Source organism: Sinohyriopsis cumingii, chromosome 19 (assembly GCF_028554795.1).
Source record: "Sinohyriopsis cumingii isolate HCF-2022 chromosome 19, ASM2855479v2, whole genome shotgun sequence".
In the NCBI taxonomy this organism is placed as follows: domain Eukaryota; kingdom Metazoa; phylum Mollusca; class Bivalvia; order Unionida; family Unionidae; genus Sinohyriopsis; species Sinohyriopsis cumingii.
Genome location: NC_142979.1, coordinates 44898226 through 44920776, shown reverse-complemented (window position 1 = coordinate 44920776; position 22551 = coordinate 44898226). Strand labels below are relative to the sequence as shown.

Here is a 22551-nt window from a genome sequence, read left to right as displayed (position 1 = left end):
TCATTGGCATCGTAAACCCAGCAAACCTCAGCTCCATAGTTAATGATGCGAGCCATCTTTGCAAGAAAAACATTTAATATTCCATCATACATAAGCTGGTAGTGTGTAAAATGTGTGTCCATATTAAGCTTAATTCTGTTCGAACATTTCCTTTACAAAGATATATTCTGTTTTAGCTTTAGATAAAAATCTTTACCTTACGAAAGATCATTTTCAGCAAATTTGAATTGTACTTTATTTTAGGATACAATTATTTTATCTCAGGCTAATATCAACCTTATCGAAAGCAGAAAAGCATAGTTTTGACACGCATTGCATATCATACTTTAAGCTATCATTTAATCTCAAGTACAATACAATTTAATTTACAACATTCTGAATAATTATTTTTAAAATACATGATTCTGACACATTCATGCTTTAGATGGCTGCATTGCTGACAAAATGATTAATTGTATGTGAGCAATACCTGTCTAATGCTTGTCTCAATAGGAACGGAAAGGTAAATTATTCTTTTTTCTGAAAATTATTTTTCACGGGATTGATTATGATAACTATTTATGATAAATACGGACACCAAAAACAATGTGTCAAGTTTTACTGTGCATTTAATTGCAGTTTCAGTTACAAGTGTAATTTGTAGCAAAGACAAACCAAAAACACAAATGAAAGTCCTTTACGAATTGGTAATATCTTTGCAAGTCTCTGTGGTAATTGTCAGAAAGACATTATGGATGTACTTTCATTTTATAAGGGTATGTTAGATGAGATAAGACATCTTTTCAGTCTTGCCATTAGTCCCTTAATTATATTTGCATCAAACCTGATGGATTACCTACTAGACGCTATTGAAATTAGTTTTACCATATGCGAGTAAAGAAAGGGTCGACATAAATATTTAGATAGGAAAATCAGAGTAATTACAACTATTGATGGGTACGCAAACTTTACGTTTTTCGGACTTGTGTTCAAATATCATGCCCCAATCTTTCATTACTAAACTTCTCATCGTAAGTTATGAAGACAGAAACGAATATATGCCATGAAACGTTTAATGAATTTGTTTTAGTTTATGTGAATGAGCAGAAACAAATGAATCAAATTATGTCATGATCTGTTCGGGTAAAGCGGTTACAACTTATCTTATCACGATGCCAGTTATATTATACTTTTGTGATATCTGTCTTCATTAAACAACATATGAAAATAACGTCACTAACTAATGTTACCAAAGAGTTTTAAATTATTTTTAAAAAAATATTTGATACAAATACGGGCATAATCACACGTTTTTGGTTTTCTTTTTCAGCTGAAATATCCTTGCCAGCAGAGAAAGAAACTAAGGATGTTGCACATACCGATGTTGTGCTGTATATGGCAAAATTTAGGATCACTTTCTCTAATGGTAATATACTAGTCTTCCGTTGCTATGTAAATTAAATGTCCGTAGGGTAATCTATTATCCTAGAAAGCGTAATCTTAACGTTGGTACGTTAAATACATCATTTAATGAATGAGTGTTGCTGACTGACTAAAAAATTGAAGCAATATTTCAGCAAAATCCTGCATATGGGTAAATTGTATGTATTAGTGTGCTTGAACATAAAATCCTTTTTATTTTATCGTTGTCACTGCACAGGTACTGTTGGATTTGAATGGTGAGATCTCACCAGACCGTAGTTTTATTTTGAAGGGAAGTCTTCTCTTTGATAGATCATGTAAGAGATCAAAACGTGATTTGCCTAACTTACCAACAAAAATATAGTAATTTAGCCAACTATTATTGTTACGGTCTGTGGAAATTAAGCTAATTATCTGCATGTTGATTGATCTGTTTTACATTTACGTTACAATTAGAACAAACGTGCATAAAAAGAAGTGTTTTAAGTATGTTAAATCTTGGCATTTGGTTCATATATTGCCAGAGACATATTTATAGGTTATCATTTGTCAATTTTAGGGCTTCATCCCATGACAATTAGGTACTGTTATATTTATTATCATTAAAGTAGAAATGTTTCCTAAATAATCACAAAACTATCTCTTAAAATGACATGGCTTACCGCTCATGTAATTTCTAACACTATACAACTTTCCACAAGCCAAAAAGGAAGATATAATCACATGCAATCAATAAAAATAGTGATTAATTCAATTGCCAGCGTTATCACCACTTCCCTACTCTGTACACCCTGACCAACAGCGTGTATAAGGCCATTTGACAACCTTAATATCGTGCTAACACATTCTTGTTACTATAATAAATGGAGATAACAAAATGAAGCTGAAGTTTTAGTACTGAATAATGACCAAGTGAGATAGATTCAAGGAATATAAATTGATATAAAGTCGTATGTTTGAAATCATTTAACCAACAGATAATTGTGCACAGTTATATTGTGATAAAGTCGATAGTTTTCAGAGATATAATATGCAAATTTAATGAGTTTAAGGTCAAATAAAATAAAATTGGCATATAGTAATTTAATTGATTTACAATAATTTTAAAATTTAACTGAATCATGGCAGCATATATCTTTTATGGAAAAGCAAATAATCTTTTAATAATTTGTCGGAGGAATATAATCTGCCCGCCAAGTTCGTATGGAGCCTATATTTGCTGTGTTAATTGCTTGCAAATGCAAATATAATTCTCGGGGATATGATACAGGATATTGGAGAAACGGATCAGGTGAAATCAATTTTATAATAAAAGAGAGCTAACCGATTACACTTACCTTACGCTTTACAATAGCAATGATCGGATAAATGAAACTATTTGATGATTAAATCAAAGCATTAGATGGTATGTGATTTGCATTTTAGTTGCTTGTGCTCAGAACATAACATATTTTGCACTGTATGTCTGAATGGAATCTGACATTATTAAAAGCCAACGAAGCTGCTAATGCTAGTAGTGCAAGGTTGTGTATGAAAATTCCAACAATGCGTACAAAATTTAAAAGTGAAATTGAAATAAGCTGTTGTTGGTAATGCTGTGGATTTTGCTATGATAAATATCTTTATAAAAGTGGATCCTATGGTCGGAAAGGAACAACAGTTTAGAGAAATACAGCGGCTTGTTCAACCGGATTTAAATCCTGACATCAGCATAAGGTAACAAAAACACTATTTAAAAAACGATAAACAATCTGTGATGGTTCGACAATAAATTACATGGACACATAAATTGGAATACAGATTATTACACTAAGCATAAAACTACATTAATTTAAAAATCAAATTGATAACGATATAAATAAGTTTGATACAACAATTAAACAAATGGCCAGTTATATATTTCCTCGCAATTTTCATATTTCACCAAGTGAGGAATATCTTAATCTTACTGAGTTAATTGCATATGAAAAAAGGGACTTAAGAATTCATACATCAAGAGCAACATTACCTAGTCATATTAAATAAAGATAATAAAGGTTTGCTGGATATTTTCCAAGCTAAAAATATACTATGTATATTTGCTCACAGTGAGGTATCTAACTATGCTCCATCAATATTTCATGACAACAATTTAAACATATAATTGATGTTTAGAAACATTACGTCATTCATATTTTTTAATCCAATCATCTATGCATTGAATGTTTGATAACCTTTGTTTGGAAAATTTTAAATAAATTCCATAATGTGTATAATTTTATATTGGATTAGAGGTAAACAATGAACGTATTTCGTAAGGAATGGATCTACAAAAAGAGTCATACTATAATTATCATGTCAATAAATCAACGATGTACTCCATGTAATGAAATAATATTTTGTTTCATTGGTATCATATTACAACATCCTAAGGATAATTCTACACATTTTGCAAATGACACCCAGCAACAGTATCAAAATGTCTGACTCATAAATAAAATTGCTACAAGAGAGGTTATGATTCAAGAAGCTTGGCATTTAAAGAAAGTTACTAAATGTTCACACTATTTGATATGATGATCAGATGATTAGGAAGCAGAGATAAATCGAAGAATAAAATTACCAAATTCAGTGAAAACTGAACAAAAACACGTTCGGCAATTTGATGGCAGATTGAGAGAACATCCCATAGTGACTCAGAGATTCAACAACTTGGAGGAAACTTTATTTCTTACGCACAGTGATTATACCAAACATTATTCAAGTGATCCTGGATCTAAGGAAAGACTTTAAAAACAATGGTAGCCAAAACGGAATGATTTATACAACAGTTATGATAGCTAATTAAAATATAATTACATTTCATTGCACCCGTGATGGCCACAGTGTGCTTGTTGTACAGAAGCTTTTGTAGGCAATAGCTCTTAACTCGTGGCAAGAGATAGTAAAGATGTCTACTTAAAATAATATAAATCTCCAAACAGCATAGACACTTCGAGGAATTAAATACCTCAGTCCTAAACATCATTGAATTACACACTCCCTTAGTAGCATCAAATCAATTTTGTAAACCACACCAAGACCCAAATAGGGCAGTAGTAAGCAATATGGATTATAAAAGACTTGAATTGTAAATGAAGAATTTAGCAGTTTATGATTATTTATTTATCTACCGCTGGAACGCACGTGATCGATTGCATGTAATAGACATGAGCTATACTATTATTCTGCTTGCATGACATATATAAAACTGTTACACTCACTTGCATGCATAAAATTGGTATTGTGTGGTTCATATAACAGACATGAAAGTTATCAAATGATATTATTATCTCCTCAGTTTTTTTCTCCGTTAACTTTACATTGTCTGCATCGTGCAGTATTTTACGATATTGCACTAACGTGTACTTCATATTGCAATCACGTGTGCCCAATAGTGTATTATTAACTACTTTGGAAACAAATCATGTACACTGATGTAGTAGACGCTTTACGGTTTGGTTTATTAAATTTGTTTCTGAATGAACTAAGGCAGATGTTTCCTGGACTGCCACATACCAGCTGCTTTATCACATTCCGCATTAACTTTTTGATACAATGTTTCGGATTTAGGCTAGAGATAGACGCAAGACAGGTCTGGGTAACTACAAAAGATGCAAGTGACATGGCATAAACGTGTCTTCTTTAGCTGATAATATGAATGGCAAAACATATACTTAAAATTTTACATCCTGAATTTCCTCAAAATGTACTTTCTTAGTTCTGCAAATCCGAATTACATGAGCCATGTCATGGGTTCTAAAGCTCGATTACACATTTCGAAATTGTACTGTAACTTCGACTACATTCTAAGTGCAAGCACATCTTCCTTATTGCACTCAAATGAAATAAACATTATATTCCATAGCGTCTTTTTGAAAATTACAATTGAAAGACTTCATATTGTTCCTACATTATGATTTCAAACATTCAATGACAGAACAGAAACAGTTGCAGACGTCAACACGCTGCTCTATTGCTGTTGAAATCAGATGTACTTCACGTAGAATTGACATAGATAAATCCGGTGATTATAATATTTTTTAGTAGAATCGACAAAATACCAAACTTTATTCATTCCAGACAAAATGGAAAAATTGTTGCAATGCATTAATTCACCATATGACTCTAAATTTCAATTTTAAGTAGACGAAAACGCCGTTTTCGTTTGAAAGTGATGTCAAGCGTGAGACTAATTTAAAATTTATCTAGGCGGAGTTATGTGTGCATTAATAGTGTTGTTGGTATGTACTGATGAATCTGCGCTTGTGTATTTAGTTTGGAATACAGCATAAATTCAGTTAATTTGTTTTTGCAGTGTATTTTGTTTATATAATTAAGCCTATGTAGAATAAAATATGAGCATATAATAAAAAGGTTACTCCATTTGTATGGGAAAATATGAACTCGTTTTGTCGGATGGATATACTGCAAATGCTAGGCCGTGCAGTATATCCATCCAAAAATCTCGTTCGTATTTTCCCATACAAATGCAGTAACTATAGATATGTTTATGTCAATACAATATAGATGAAGATATGATGGTATGATAGATATGATGGCATGATATTGTACCTTTCTTAGATATAGTTATGAAATCACGCCGTTCATTTAACGGACATGAAGCTGCCCGATTGAACTTCATTTGGACATAACACTTGGAATGAACACATACAGCATTGATCCCCATTTACAGGAAAATCCCATCAGTATCACTTCATAGCAGATAAAGGCGGGAGCTTTCCATCAGTATGATGATGTATCATATCAGTTGACGATGAGCCAGATAACATGTTGCTTCCACACAGCTGACATGAGTGATTCCGTAACCAAATATCGCTAAACCGGGAAGTCAGCTGGAAATACACACAACTGAACCGTATGATACATCTGCAAGAAACTTTTAGTCTGTTATGATACAAACACAACTACACATGTTATATAATGTGTTCACAAGAAAAGACTTAGATAAGCACTAATGCTGTCCTCCTTTGAGAATGACTGTATGTAATTACATGATAGCCAAGTTCATCTACAACATGAATAGTCACATTGGATTATACGAGGCTAAAACTCTTCTCTTCTTTTTTATATATCCAACATTTGTAAGTCGACCACGCTTGCCAGTTCAAATAAAAGTAGGACTATAAACTGATGCAGTTAATGTTCAATCTGACAATCTGTACTATGCTGATGGAAGTTTATAGAACGATTTCTAGTCATGTAATGTAGGAAATTATTAAACTTTTCACACTCCGATAACAGAATAAAAATGTAAATATAGGCAATTATTATATGCCTCTACATGTGCAATATACTATTGTAAAGTAGACAAACTTTTGAAGAGGCATCAAGTATACGATAATAGTAAAAAAAATAAAGCCTTATATAAACCACATATAGAAAACAAGGTGAGTCTCCACTTCCAACATTTCACATGGCACAGTCAGTCTGTCGACCAAGTGAGTAAAATTATACACTTCACAATCATCTGACAGTTTTAAACATACACCATGGGTATTTGTGTAAGATGCATCGGGATCCATACACTACTTACATTGGAATATACTACAGTAGGAGATAACCGTTAGAGTGGTCTAAATGGTTAGACCATCCGCATGGGATACGGGAGGTCGTGGATTCTAACCCAAGCCAAGTCATACGAAAGACTTATAAAAATGGTATTGCAGCTGCCTTGCTTGGTGCTCATAATTAAGATGTTTATGAGGTTAGTGTTAGGACTGGTGTCATAATACTATAACTAGGTGCGATATCACTATAAACTACTAATCTGCAGATATCGTAGTGATATGACTAAAATTGTTAAAGCTACGTTACAAATCCTAATCACATAAACACAGTAGAAGAATATAGTGAGTTGCATACCCTGTTCCTGTAGGTGGCGGTGTATTCACGTTGGTCCTTACCGCATAATCCAGACTGTGTGCAATGGGGTTGCGTGCTTTCACGATAAACATGTCATCAACATTTTGGCATATGTCACTCACTGAACTGAAATATGAAATACGACGCTTGGATTCATATATTTCACGTTTTGAAACAAAAGCTTTCCATGTATTTGTACGCTTAGATGTCTTTCATTGCTTCATTGAACTTGGCATTTAAATGTACTCTTAGTAATTATAGGATATTATTTTTTGCCTCATTACTAGGATCAATTTTACAAATATTTTCATGAACGGATGACAGTCATAAAGGGAACAGGTATGAATAGTGGAATATAATGTCTGCATCTGAATGTTACATTACAGTCTTCATGAGCAGGACCCCTATATATTCTTTTCAGGTGATTGTGTTCTCGAACGTTGTAAGAAGGCAGTTCGTCATCTTGTTTTCAAATATTACTCTCTTACAGATAATGCACAAACTAATTGAGTTATAATGCTTTTCATCTTCGTCTGCGAATACCTTACGTTTTGAATTTTAAAAACAAAAATTAATTCGATGTGAACTAGTTTTGCTATATTACCCAGCCATTGATAGAACACCTAAATGTGATTAACGCAATCAGTACACCATTGAGCTGTAACAATTACAATTTGACCTGAATTACAAACAAAATCCTGATGGAATGTGATTAGCTGTTTATATCATGCAAATATACATTGACAAGTAAGGCTATCATACTTTTGTGATGCGCAGCTCATACACATCCAGGATGAAGTGATGATGCGCTCAAAATCACAATAAACAAAATACAGAACTTTTAAATAATGATTATAGTTTCTAGATTTGACACCTGGTCTTCTGCAGGCATTATTTATCTCGAGTTGTCAACACAGTAATATGATATGTTGTGGTCTGACTTCAGATGATGTAATGAAAACTGAAATATCAAATCCAACTTCATTAGTTGGCACTGTTAACGTTGACACTTCAGGACATGCCTTGTCCTATATCTATGTAAACAAGGTGCTATGAATTTGCAAAATATATTATAGTACATCAATCATGCTTTTAAAACTACATTCCAGGGATAGATAAACAGATGTTAGGTATATGTCTGTTACTTCTCAAATTACCTCTTGATGCTGATCGATAGTAGCATATTATGATAATCGCGAGTAAATGGAGATTTAGTGAGATGATGCATTTGAATTAAAGTTGGTTTATCATACCTTTACCATGGCTCTTTTCGTAAACTCATATGTCACAGCAGGCAGTATCATGGGCACTAGAAAAGGAAAACAAGTGACTTACCTACCAAACATGATATATGCATTAATTTATATAATTGTCTATTTTGTTTTACAGACACTTCATCATCTACACAAGGTCAGGAAAGAGAAATAGTACCTGACACAGTTACAGATAATAAATCAGATGACAGAAACTGGATGTCAGTGGCTCTGAATACAAAGGAAAATGAAACGGATACACAACATAGTATGTGCAAGTATCAGGAAACAAACGAAACTGGGATCTCAGTAGACACAGACCTTCAGTCATATTTCTCAGTTGAGGAACAGACAGATTCTTTGGTTGCAAGAGGCAGTGGAGTAAGCAAATGTGGAAGTTCAGTCTCTTCACGGAGTATCAAGCGAAGACATTTGCATATCTGGCCTGACAGCAAATTATACATTCCTTGCGAAAGAATTTCCAGCATGCTAAAGGTCACTGAGTGGCTGTCGAAGCAAGACACAGCAGATATTGATTTGCGCTCGGTATCTTCTGCAGATTGTCAAATTTTCTCAAATCCAAGATCAGGTAAGAATTTACTTGACTACAAGACTGAATATATCAGTGCATAATCATCTTTAGGTGAGTTTTATGTATCGATATGTTGTTGAACTTTTCGATCGACCTCAAGTTGATTATAATTGTATTTTGTTTTATAACTCCAGGCTGCTTTTGCAGGTCTTTTGACGGTAATCTCTTAGAGAACTTCAAACTACAGTATATTTTCTTTTGTCATTAATGTGCTATTTCATAAAGATAGGCATCTGCAAAATACATAGTTAATCAGCAAGACCAAACAAAGAAACCCATTTTCTAGCAAACTCAGGTGACTATCTATATACTTGAATATCAGAAATGAGCGAAGTAGAGAAATGCAGCACATTATTAAAGCATTTGTGGCAACCTGGGCTTGGGATTAAAAGGTCTAAATGATCGTAATATAATATCACAATTAATTATTTGCACCAGACGAAAATATTATAAGTTCTAATCAAATGAAATGCTTGAAATGATGTTTTGTTTATTATTTTTAATATGAAATATATCTAGTAACTGATCTTGTTTAAGTATCAAAGTCTATTGAGAAATAAAGAGTTTTGATCATTTTTTCTAAAAGAAATAGCTGTACGATATTTTGTCTATTTTCAGTTAAATCTATTAGAAGTACATATAATACTGAAAGAAATGACTAGTATATGGCTGTATTTATATCCTCTCCAAATGCATGTTTTACCCACCATATTATTATTTATGAATTGTTATTTTAGCAGTATTAGTATTATTATTATTGTTAGTAGTAGTAGTAGTATACTTAATACTACAGGCGCCACATCTTCAGCATCAAAACAAAGCCGGGGAGAAATGAAGAAAGCAGCTACTAATGATACCATACCTGATGAAAGGGACCAGACATCCAGTGAGACTCGTATGCTGATCGGAATGTCCAATCTAAAGATGACAGAAGAAGATGAAAAACTGTTGACTAATTGCAATAAACATAAAGCGAAGCTGTGTAAACGTGAACGATATAGCGAGCCACGGTTATTATGTGCTAATACTTGGCACTCCACAAAGATCGGACAAAGTCATTTAAAGAAAAGAAAAGCACAATATCGGTTAGAGCAGAGGGTGAAACGTTCCACATCAGACTACTTTTCACTTCCAGTTGAATCAAATGTCAGCAACATGAATCCACACAAGCTAAAATTAACAGAGGTAGAGGAAACATTGGTCACAAGTGATATTCCGGAAGATTGTGTAAATAAACAAGGGTTGTACATAGTATCTGACTGTGAGCGTCAAAGGAACATACGCAGACGTGAAGGAGACAGTGAGCCAAGGCTACTCAGTGCCAAACCTTTGCGGTCCACACAGAACAGTACAATTTTCTTCAAGGCAACGGTCCCCCAGTCACTGTCAGATCAAAGCAAAGCTAATTCTACCACAAGCAGCTTTTCACCTCATCTAAAACTAGATTTCAGCTTCAACACTCTGCTTCTTCATCATGGTGATAGCACATCAGCAGAATTAGGTAGGTACATTTTACTGTTATTGCTTGGAATCCGCTGTGTTGTGAATGTTTGATTATATTGTATTGTCACATATATTGGACCCTATTTTCTTATCCATTAATTGGGAAACTTTATTGTATGATTATTAATATACTTGAAGGTTGTGACATAACTTTGTGAGACAATCTCAGAAAATAGATTGTTTTTCGCAAGATAGGCTAAATGAGGACAGGATCAATACATAGGTTGGGTTACAAAAAATAGGTTTGTACAACAAATATTCTATAGCAGTAATTAAGGTTCTTAAAGCACTTCCATAAGACTGGATGAAATATCCTCTGACCAAATTGCGCAGACACTAAATTGTAAGGACGATGAACGGTTCGTGTTATCGAGGCACGTATAATGCATATCCATTTTGGTCTTGACTTTTTTAAAAACTTTGGTACATTTCACAGTCATTTTGTAACCGAAATGAAAAGAACAGCAAAAATTAACAAATTTGCCATATGTGTGTATTAATAAGTGGCAGCAACAATATACGTTACTAACATAGATAACGAACAATAAGCATTGAGCGAGAAAACAAGACCCATAGCATGCACCATCGAGACCATGTTGGATCGCAAGATCACAGTATACCAAGTCCATGTGCATGACATAATATAAAAATAAAACAAATAATGAATACCACCTGTAGCGGAATCCTTTAATTACACATTATGAGTCATGAACAAATTCACGTGATCTTCGGGAGATTTTCAGTACTATGCAGCCAGCAGTGGAGGAAAAACTTAAAACTAGCGCCATCTGGCAGTTGCTAGGGGATGTATTGGGCAGAGGTTACTGTCCTCATCTATATGAATTAGCAGAGAAAGACAAATTTCATCGTTTTGAAATGGCTGGATTAGGAAGGCAGCAGATGTTTGCTGAACATGAGAGTGTGGTATTGTGCTGCTTGTGCAACATGCGCGTGGTTATGAAAAAATTATATGCAAATAGCAATCATGAAATTTAAGAATTTTATTTTCCAATATCATACATGATACTATGATTCCGTTCGAATAAAATATATGAACTGCGAGATTATCCTATTCGAACCTGGGTATTATATTGAGTTCTGTTTTACAAAAGAAACAAATCATTTTTCATCAATGAATTCACATAAACCTCACCTGGCCTCAGGTGAGCCTATGGTATAGACCTGCATCCTTTTTACATAGTTCGTAGTGTATCGTCCGTCGTCTATCTTGCATCCGTCCACAATTGTTTTATCAGCTTCTCATAAAAACTAAACTCACAATGAAGACATACTTTCTCGAAGGAGGGACGGGTGTCTTTATATTAATTTATATACATAAGTAGAAGATTAGTCATCACCGACGAAAATAAATGTTCTAAAGATTTCATCCTGTAGATTTCACATAATTCAATTAAATTATACAGGGTTTTCAGTCGTTAGTGTCTCTCACTATTTTACTTTTTAAATGATACTGCTAGGATCATTTTTAAAGTTGATAAAATAAACCACTGAAAAGCTTTAATGAAACGAGTGCTAGTACTATTTGTATTTACGCATACGTTTACTCATTGGTTTAATGAAATCTCGTATCAGATCGTCGGGTTTTCTCTTTCTAGTCAGGTAACGTAGAATCAATTCGTTCATGAAAATAATTTCCATTTATCCCACGAGACTGGTTAATTTCGAACACGTCTCTTCATTACATGCCATTCTGTGTTCTCCTTTAACACGGCCTGCAGGACATCAAGTTGCCATCTTCATTTTAAATTTACGGTGAATGAAATCTCTTGAGTGTCAGCTTTTTTTTAAAGAAAATTTTGACACCATTTGTGAAAAAAGTCTTTGTTCCACATATTGAATCAAGTTCAAAATAACATCCGTATTTCATAATTAATTATCAGCAATACCAATGCACTACAATGCATATGACCTTAGCTTAGTGGAGGGGCCCAGAGTGGCCGAGTGGTCTAAAGCGCTCTCCGTTACGGATCACTGCCATCTCACCTCTGTCTGCGTGGGTTCGATTCCAGGATTCAGCCAATGTGGGTATGTGAGAAAGCTTGCCAGTACCTTCTCGTGGGTTGGTGGTTCTTCTCGGGGTTTTTCCGGGTTCTTCCTCCACCATTAATACTGGCCGCCATGCATAGCCTATCGTGTGCTGAAAAATGGCTTTAAACCCCACAACAACAACAACAATTAGATTAGTGGAACATTCTCATTTCGATAAAGCTTAAACAGACATAGAGTCTCCTTACAAAACTCAGTTACAAATCTTATCATATTAGGCTGTTTACCAGTGATTAAAAATAATTCCGTTCATCTTTGTTTTATCTATGTATTGTGTAAATCGGTAACCTCTCTCACCCCATGCCTCGGCATTCGCCTCGATATGGTTGGCACCTTACTTCGTACACAGTAAAAATGTCTGACGATAAGACAAATATGAAACATTTTACTATAATTTAATAATTTTTAAGGCAAAAGAAAATCTTACACGGAAACGATGACTTACTAGAACAATTTTCTTTATGAAATATTCTTTATTTGTAACATACTTTTACTGGGTTAAGATTATTTTTACGTTGAAAATCCAATGTCGTGAATATGTTTTACAGCATTAAGTTTTAATGTGAAAACCACTAAGTTGCAGCCATTGACAACTTCATTGTGTAAACAACATTTATTAAAAATAATAATACATTTTTGTTTAATATTACTTTTTTCTAGGAGAGAAGCCAGATCTATTGACAAATGGAAAATCTACATTCTGTCGATTCAGTTCGAAAATAGAGAAAGATTGCTACAACTGCGTTGCCAAGTCGAGAAGGACCAGTGTGCAGCGTTGGTATGGCCTGACGAATCAAATTATGAAACCGCGCAAGAAGCAGGGTTCTCAAAAATACGAACTGGGTCAACGGCACGCTGAAATCTCAGAAGACGCACCATGTGTCTGTATAAAGCCTCCCCGTATCATGAGTCAAATCTTAAATGTGGATGACACGCAAGCTTCTTCTAGGGACTCTCAAAAAAAGTGTATGCCAGGGACCCTCAGAAACAGGAGGAAGGATAATGAGTTCCATGAGTTAGGAGGCCAGGACACCTCAGTCTAAAACTCTGTTGAGAACCCGGGCAAAAGATGGTTTAAAAGCTACGAATCCAAAACCCATTTGTCAGAATCTTGAAATGTTAGCAATTTCTCTTATGTAGGTACAACGTCACGAAGAATATTCAGACAACTAATGATATACATGAACCCGTTAATTGCCCATTTGGGGTGCAGTGCTAAAAAAATACCCAACCAAACCAGATGTATATATGTATGTGTGTGTACAACATTCACATTGAACTAAAATTGTTCAAAACTTCAGTGCATAGAAAAGCTCTCATGTATATCGTTCCTTGTAATCGTAAGAATTTTATATTACTATGGTCTTGTTAAAGATTAGAATGTTAGCCTTGGATAATGATTCTTGTTTAAATGCAAGTGCTTTAGGAAACCGTTGCCATCGGCAAGGATGAAAATATTTATGATGTTAGAATTATTATTTGTTGTTTCATATTTAAGCAGTCACCTGTGTTACCTTTTCTGGAATTATCTAACACTTGTTTGTTAGACTTTAGTTGCTTTAATCATGTAAAGGTATTAAAGTTGTTTGTTTGCCTGTAAAACACAGTTATATGATAAAATATTGTTATATGCTTTCGAGTCATTGTTCTGAAGCTGAGCAACTTTGTTTTAATTGATCAATATCACCTTCAAATAAATTCACCGGCAATGGGCACTAAGGCATAGTCATCAAATAATTCATACAGTTTCTTCACAATCCAGTCCACACCTCTAAACAATTGCATATAAAGTGACCTGTAATGCAAAACTACGAACTCTCGTCGTTATCTGCTACCATCTAGATGTTACCCCAACAATATAATTAAACAGCTTTCATACAGACTCTGAGTTCGTATCAAGCGCATTTGTTCCAATCAAAGTTCTTGTGAAACATGCTGTAGTAACACAAATGGTACCTCAAGAGAATAGGATACAAAAGGGAGATATGAATGGAGCTGTCACTAATACCAGGACTCTCACAAGAAGCACACATTTGATGCACAAAGAAGCACACTTTTGATACACAAAAAGAGCACAGCAGTTGTACCAAATTACATCCACCATACACAGTGGCAATATATCGAATCTACTGAACATATGAAGGGCATATTTTAAAAAATTTCAATTATTGTGTATACTGTAGACCTTAAATCTGAAAGATCGCCTGGTACGGGCTAGAATCCCTTAAAACTGAGCAACTTTTTCAAAACTTAACACTCCGATTTAGGCATTTTGTTATTGCGGACCGCAATCAAAATGTACTTCTAGAATTCAAGAGTTTTACAACGTGCAATTGTACTCGCTACAAAAACACATAGTAACACCCCTTTTGAAAGAATTGAGCTTAGTTTAAAATTACTTTCCAGAGATAAATTACATTGACTATAGTAAATCATGAATATTAACAAAGTAATGGGGCCACATGTTTCCAACTAATTTTATGCTTTTAACATAACGACGTGACCTCAAAGTCAGTCGGCCTCGGGTTAATATCCAAAATTGGATAGTAAATCGCTAGATGGCAGAGTCTCTTATTTAGCGGCTATGGCGCAGAGTACAGACAAATGGTGAGACAAACAATGGCTACTCTGCAAACATTCTAAACACACGGGGAAATATGGCCGTAATGACGTACTCAAGCCTACTCAATGCAGTGCCTCTGTTCTCACAAAATGATACTGTATTAACCTCTTTGTATCATACTTCGTTCTCAAAACCTATAAAAGACATACTTCTACTATATTTAGTATGCAAGACGCAAATGAAGGGGAGCATGCTGGAGCCAGTATGGTCGTCTGTCTTTCATTCATTTATTTACTTAATATCTCCTGAACCGTTAAGACTTGGAATGATTTAGCACTATGATAGAACTCTGTGACCATTGCACAGAGTCTGTCGGATATTGTGCGTATCAATATTATGTACTCACCTTTTTGTAGATTGTTTTTTAATGACAATGGCCATAGTAAACCGGATGTTTACATTCTTAATTTCTCTCCACGATTGTAGGATCAAAATAAAATGTTGATATAGCTATTTGAGTTCAGAATGTTCTAGAAATATACTTGTTTGCAGTTTGATTGGATAATTCAATTGAAATGATTTACATCCGGGTCAAGTGAAAATATGTCAAAATTTGGAATTGGTAAAAACAAATACTTCATTCCAATCAAAAATCAGTCTCTGGAATCCATCTGTTATTAGAATCATCAGTTGTTTGCAGGTATAATTCGAGAGGAATTATTTATTTGAATTAATAATCGGAAAAAAGTGCTCATTAATTTTAGATTAATATACATTTTTGAAATAATCTGAACTCATTCTGGTTTGCATTATAAAAAGAAAAAACAGGACATTCAACGCTATTGGAATTCATTCGTAATATTCTATACGTTCAGACTTGTGATAGGACATTTTCAAGGGATTTATTTTTTTATTTATTTCAAAATACTGTAAGTGTCTCTTAAAATTTGAATTTGTGACTAAGGAAAATAAATTGTTTCTTGATTATGCTTAAATGTGTTATTTCACCTTTTTGTGATACTTAAATCACAATCTAGATTCGTAACACAGATCAGCAGTTTTAGAGCTACTCCCAGTTGTATAACATATTGTATTCTTCCGTCACACTGTTGTCTATTTAATGTCTCCAGACCTGCTTTAGATACATTCATGCAACCATGTATGCATTTTTATTTCTGCAAGAGTGTATGTTCCAAACAATGTCATCTGTTCCTTTAAAGTGTATATGCACACATTTGGAAAATTACTTTTACTCTTCAAGCCTGGCTTGAGTAATCAGTAAACACTCGGTGACTGAGATATTTATTATTATTATTATTATTATTACTATTATTATTATTATTCCAATACCCCCTTTAATCTTCTGATTTTCTTTGTGAAAGCTAACTCTAGTATTTTCCACAACGTTTCCATCCATTCTGAAAATCAGTTGTTGTTGTTGTTGTTGTAGGGTTTAACGCCATTTTTCAGCACAAGATGGACCATACATGGCGGCCAGTATAAATGGTGGAGGAAGTACCCGGGAAAACCCCGAAAAGAATCACCAACAAACGAGAAGCTGCTGGCAAGCTTTATCATATACCGACATTGGCCTAACCCGAGACTCAAACCCACGCAGACAGAGGAGAGATGGCACCCGTAACGGTGAGCGCTTCAGACCACTCGTCCACTCGGGGTTCCCCGCTTTATATGTAATAAAGCCTCAGATATTTAGTAGTATTGATCAACCAATGACTGGTAAGGGTCTATATAAACGACTCTTATGCTCAGTACAAGGCTTAATACAATTATGGTAAGTCGTTGATTATTTTGCTTTCTAGTCAGCCTTAATTAAGTAGAATACACAATTGTTATAGTTATATCTATGCTTTGGCAGAAGCACCTTATATATATATATATATATATATATATATATATATATATATATATATATATATATATATATATATATACCACTTATTTTCGCTTCTGCACAGAAAATGTGGCAAATCTTTAGATTGTGACACTAATTCACAAAGTAAATAAAAGTTGAACGCATTGTTTCCTCGGGAACAAACAATGTCATCCCCCTTCAACATTTAATATTTATCATATATGCATATCCTTATGCACATAAAATATTGATGTACTTTACAGTTTAGATGGTGCATTATTGGCTAGAAGAAAAATGAAAATGAATTTATCGAGCAGAAGTGAGGGTGATCTCACCGGTTTTTGTTTGTGCCGGCGATGCCACCCTTACTGCTTCTTGCAGGGAATAAAAAAACTGGAAAACACACAATCGTATATGTATATACAAACTTTGCAACTATTTCTTAGTGGTGTCACCATCTCGGAACCCCACCGTTATCGATCGCCAAAAATTCATTTGAATGGAATTTCGTCAATCAATACTTACCTTCTCTGAATGACGATATCCATTCAGTTTGACCAAAATAAAGGTACAAGTCAAATCTCACATGTCCATTCTATTTGTCTATAATTCGCAAGGAGGAATCAGATTATTTTAGATTCGACCTGTCGTCGGTCAAGCTTAGTCAACACCAATATAAAACTAAATTCATGTTATCGTTATACATAATATAAATTTCTTTTCCACTGGTTTCATGGAGGAAGATATGCTATTCGTTTCTTTTCCATCAATAGTTAACTTTATATATTAATTTTCACTTTGCCCTATGTATCAGTGGACCGTTGACTAAATGCTTAGAGTCCAGTCATACAGCATACAGAGATAGAGACATTGCGGGTTCGATCCACGTTAGAGATAATACTATTTTGCTCTATTAGTTGAAGTGCATATATTAACTGATAGTCATTTCGACCAAAGCATCAACTTGTAATAGTTATAATTAGACACCCATAACTGATTAAGAAATGGTATCATTACCAATGATGAGCACAGACATATGTTCACGTGCAACAATACATGCAATATATGCAACAGCTTAAGAGTGATCCATCTTCTTCAGGCCCGTGGGCAACATGAACCAAAAATGTAAAGTTTGTGGGCTATATGCTGATTTAGAATTATAGAACTAATTTTTGTATGAGTACGGACCACACAGAAGATTCTGTATAGTATGTACACTTCATCAATGATTTACCACGGGATGAATAAATTGTTCATTAAAAGGAAGCGAGACTTTTAACAGAGTTAAGACTGATTACATGCAACTGTGTATTGACAAAGAAAATGAACACATATCCATACCGAGTGTGCTTGCCACAAAATCTAGTTTTATGCCTTATGTGGCTATTCACAATCACCTTTGCATATTGATAAGTTGATTAGTTTCTGTTTTGAGTTTATATTTTTATTTAGATTTATTAAATCAATATAAGACATTTATGTTTTAAACATGAAAGATGGTTTTAGTGCTACACGTTTGCGGCATGATGCCCCAGTGCTAGACATCGCTATAAATTGCCACACTGCAGACATCTTAGCGATATGGCTAAAGAATTGTTAAAGCTACGTTAAAACCCTCAAATCACACACACACACAAACACACAAACACATACACACACGCACCATCCGTAAAAAAAGATGGTAATACATACATAGCAGTAGAAAGCGATGGTTTTGTTAAAAATGGAATAATGGTCCTCTTAAGCAGTGCCAAATATACAATTAATGGAAATGATATGAAGTGTGTCTGGACAGCATAGACAGCAACAGTAGAATATATTCCTTTTTGGCTGCACTTCCGGCACTAACTGCCGTGATTACTCAAGCGGCTGCGTTAGGTGCGGCTAAAACTACAGTTGGAATAGTACATATAAAAGCGACCGTAAACAGTTTGACCGCGGGAAAGCGGCTCAGAATGACACCTAAACACCTTTAAACAGGATCGTACCTCTGACTTAGCCTGGTTTAAATCTACCGATGTCAAACTTATTAGAAACAGTTTAACATCTTTGATGACTCACGTTGATAATCTTCCAGTATTAAAATTGACTCATCGATGTTATGTGCTTGCGAGAATGGCCGGAATCGTTGACCGTAAATCCATCAGAACCAATTACTGTTCCAAACACTATTAGCCCGTTTGGACATTGGAGAATCAAGAAAGAACACATACGTGATGGCTAAACGAAATGCAGATAACGCCTAGCTGGATAAAACTGAAAATTAAAATTTATTTAAAATCCGATCTAATTTAATGTGAAAAAATGCATGACGCTATTCCAGAGACGTCGCTGAACGATTTTAAATCAACATCGAAACCAGACTTTAAATCGTTGCATCACGTAAACAAGTCCAGGACGATCTTCATTAACGATTGTTTAGACATCATACTGGGAAATGTTCAGACAAAGTAAGAGCCGTAAATATATTGACGCCAAAAAATATCAATGGTAATACCTATATCTGACGAAAAATTTAATACTGGTGCTCAGCTGTGTCGTTCATGTGCCTGTGCGTGAAGTTGAACTGTCGTTAGCACCGCGCTGTGGAGAATAATATTGCTGGACGATTGGCTCTACAATTTCAATTTATTTATCACAGGGATTAACAATATAAAGTCTAAATCGGGTCATTGGCGCTCGCAAAAAATGGTCGAATTAAGCATACTTAGCAATATCACGAATTGAATATATATGCTGGTTGATTAGATTAGTTTATGCTGAACATCCAACACGCAAAATCCAACACAACATAATCCAGTACTGCCTGGGAAGGTAATTAAGAAATTAGCATCATACCCACGCGATGAGCGAGCACACATATGCGTGTTTGATCAATAGCACGACTATATCACTGAGAACAGAAAAAGGTAATCGTTGTGATCGATGCAATATTATGGAAACATTTTCTTGGCGACCCGAAACAATTCATCGTAAACAGGAGTAGCAATCATTTTGCTCATGCACGAAATAATGTACTAACTTGTCTTGAATGTGACAGTGGCAGAGGTGCTGCTGCATTGTTACGTAGCCCGTAACACCCATCTGGGTGGTAAATGTGTATCCGCATGGATTACCTGTGGAAATTTTCTGCGTGGTTATAATATAGATGGGATCTGTTGCTCTTTTTTGCTACCTTCCAGTTCACCATTTTCATGTAAATACCAGACTCTTAGGATGCTGCTTAACACAGATTTGGTATCGGTTTTTATCGAATTCCATCGGCATTTGTGAAAGGTTTAGGAGCTGAACTAATGTAAATTTCAAAATGTTGTAATGCCAATATCAAAGCCAAACATTACGTCTTGATTACTGAATTTCTTTGGTGCTTATTTAATTTCTTAGAAAAATAGCACACTGGATGATGAACACCATTTTCGTCTTCTTTAATCGATACTGCTTCAACCTCATCATCACTTGCATCAACATACAGTTAAATGATTGGCTGAAATTTGGAGCTGTAAGACCTGTCGCGCTTTTCAGTATGGCTTTTAACTTATCAAACGACTCCTGACATTTTTCTGTCCAAATGAACTTGTTTTTCTTACTCAATAAATTTGTCAGGGGTTCAGCAATTATAGAAAAATTGGAATAAAATTTCCGATAGTATCGAGCCATACATAAAAATATCATCAATTGCTTTTTACTAACAGGCACAGGGAATTCATTGAACTGACATTAGCATCTATATGTTTAACTTGTCTATGTCACACGATATGTCCTAGAAATGTTACACTAGAACGGCAGAACTCACCTTTGGATAAATTGTCAAACTTATGAATCTGTCAAAGAATTTCCGTATTGTCGCTAAATGTTCTTTCCAGGTGTCGTTGTAGATGATGACATCATTGATGTCTGCATCATAATTATCTAGCCCAGAAGTAATCATATTCATTAGACGTTGAAAAGTACTTGTCGACCCTTTTATCCCAAATGGAATCACTTTATATTGATAAAGTCCATCTGGAGTCACGATTGCCGAAATTTCTTTTGCTCTTTCCGTTAGTGGAATTTGCCAAAATCCTTCAGAAGTTAAAATTTGATGACGTACCTGGGTTTTGCGACCTTATCAATGCAGTCATCGATTCTTGGTAATGGAAATTAATCTGTTTTTGTCACAGTGTTCACCTTCTTATAATTAGTGTATATACGGAAAGTTTTATCTGCTTTCGGAACAAGTATATATGGTGAACTCCAATCGCTTTTACTGGGCTCTATGGAATCATTTTCCAACAAATACTAATTTTCTTTTTTCAAGTATTCCTGTTTGAGATGGTTCATCCTGTACGGGTGTTGTTTCACAGGTTTGCAATATACAATTTCAACGTGATGGATAATTTTGTTTGTTCTTGTAGGAATATCTGGAAATAAGTGCTCATATTCAAATAATAACAGTTTAAATTCATTTTCTACTTGCTGTTGCAAATGTGAATGTTTCTGGTCCAGATGATTCATAATTTTTGAATCCCGAAGATTTGTCACTCCAATATCAGTAGAATTCGATGATATTCTTTCACTTAAATCTTCACTGAGTGGGACAGGTACAACTATAGTAATTGCATGTTTAACTTGGTTATTTCTTTCAATATATTCCTTTAACATGTATGTGTGACAAAGTTGTTTTCGTTTTCGCCTCCCAGGAGTATTATGTAATATAAATCATTTACTTTCCTGTCAACCGTGTATAGACTATACTACTTTGCCTGAAGAGGAATGTTTGGTATGGGTTAGAGAGCCAGAACTCTATCAACAAGCCGACAACTCCTTTCCTTTGAGTTTTTATCATATTTTCATTTCCATTTTGACTGAGTAGAGTGCAGATTCGTTCTTGCGACCTAATTATGGAAGCATAATCAAGAAGATTAATTTCAGTATCTTAGAAAAGAAGTTTCTCTTTCAACAACTTAAATGGTCCAAAGTACAGTGTGTCCAATAATCATTTAAAAGGGACTGAATCCTAAAGATTCTTGAACTGATTCCCTAACTGATTCCATAACAGCAAACAACAGTAAATGAATGCCTTCATCCCAATCTTTACCAGTATCAAATCATATTTTTTAAAGTCTGAATAGTTTTTTCTAATGCTTCTTGGCTCTCAGGGTGATGGGCAGAATATTTGAACTGTTGGATGCCTAATTCCTACTTTACTTCCTGGAAAATTCCAGAATGAAATTGTAGCCTTGATCACACTAGGAAGGCAAAATTAAGTAAATATATCTTTATCAAAGCTTTTTCGATTTAAAATTCCTTAAAAGGAATTTTCCCTGGAAACATTGTTGACGCACACATAAAGGACGACAAGTATTGGTTACATGACTTGGTTTCAGGTAAGGAACCCACATAATCTACCTTAATT

The 22551-nt window shown here is 34.5% G+C and overlaps 1 protein-coding gene across 7 annotated transcripts in view; it reads left to right on the top strand.

Moving 5' to 3' along the window:
* LOC149775612 (uncharacterized) overlaps window positions 1-14435 on the top strand; it is an 89071-nt gene extending 74636 nt beyond the window's left edge. For all 7 annotated transcript variants that reach the window (XM_089943247.1, XM_089943251.1, XM_089943253.1 and 4 more), the window contains 4 exons: window positions 1310-1405; window positions 8695-9147; window positions 9944-10651; window positions 13381-14435. In XM_089943247.1, the coding sequence (XP_089799373.1) occupies window positions 1310-1405; window positions 8695-9147; window positions 9944-10651; window positions 13381-13763 (1640 nt within the window). In that variant the 3' untranslated portion in view covers window positions 13764-14435. The remainder of the gene's footprint in view (window positions 1-1309; window positions 1406-8694; window positions 9148-9943; window positions 10652-13380) is intronic.
* The last annotated feature ends 8116 nt before the right edge of the window (window positions 14436-22551 follow it).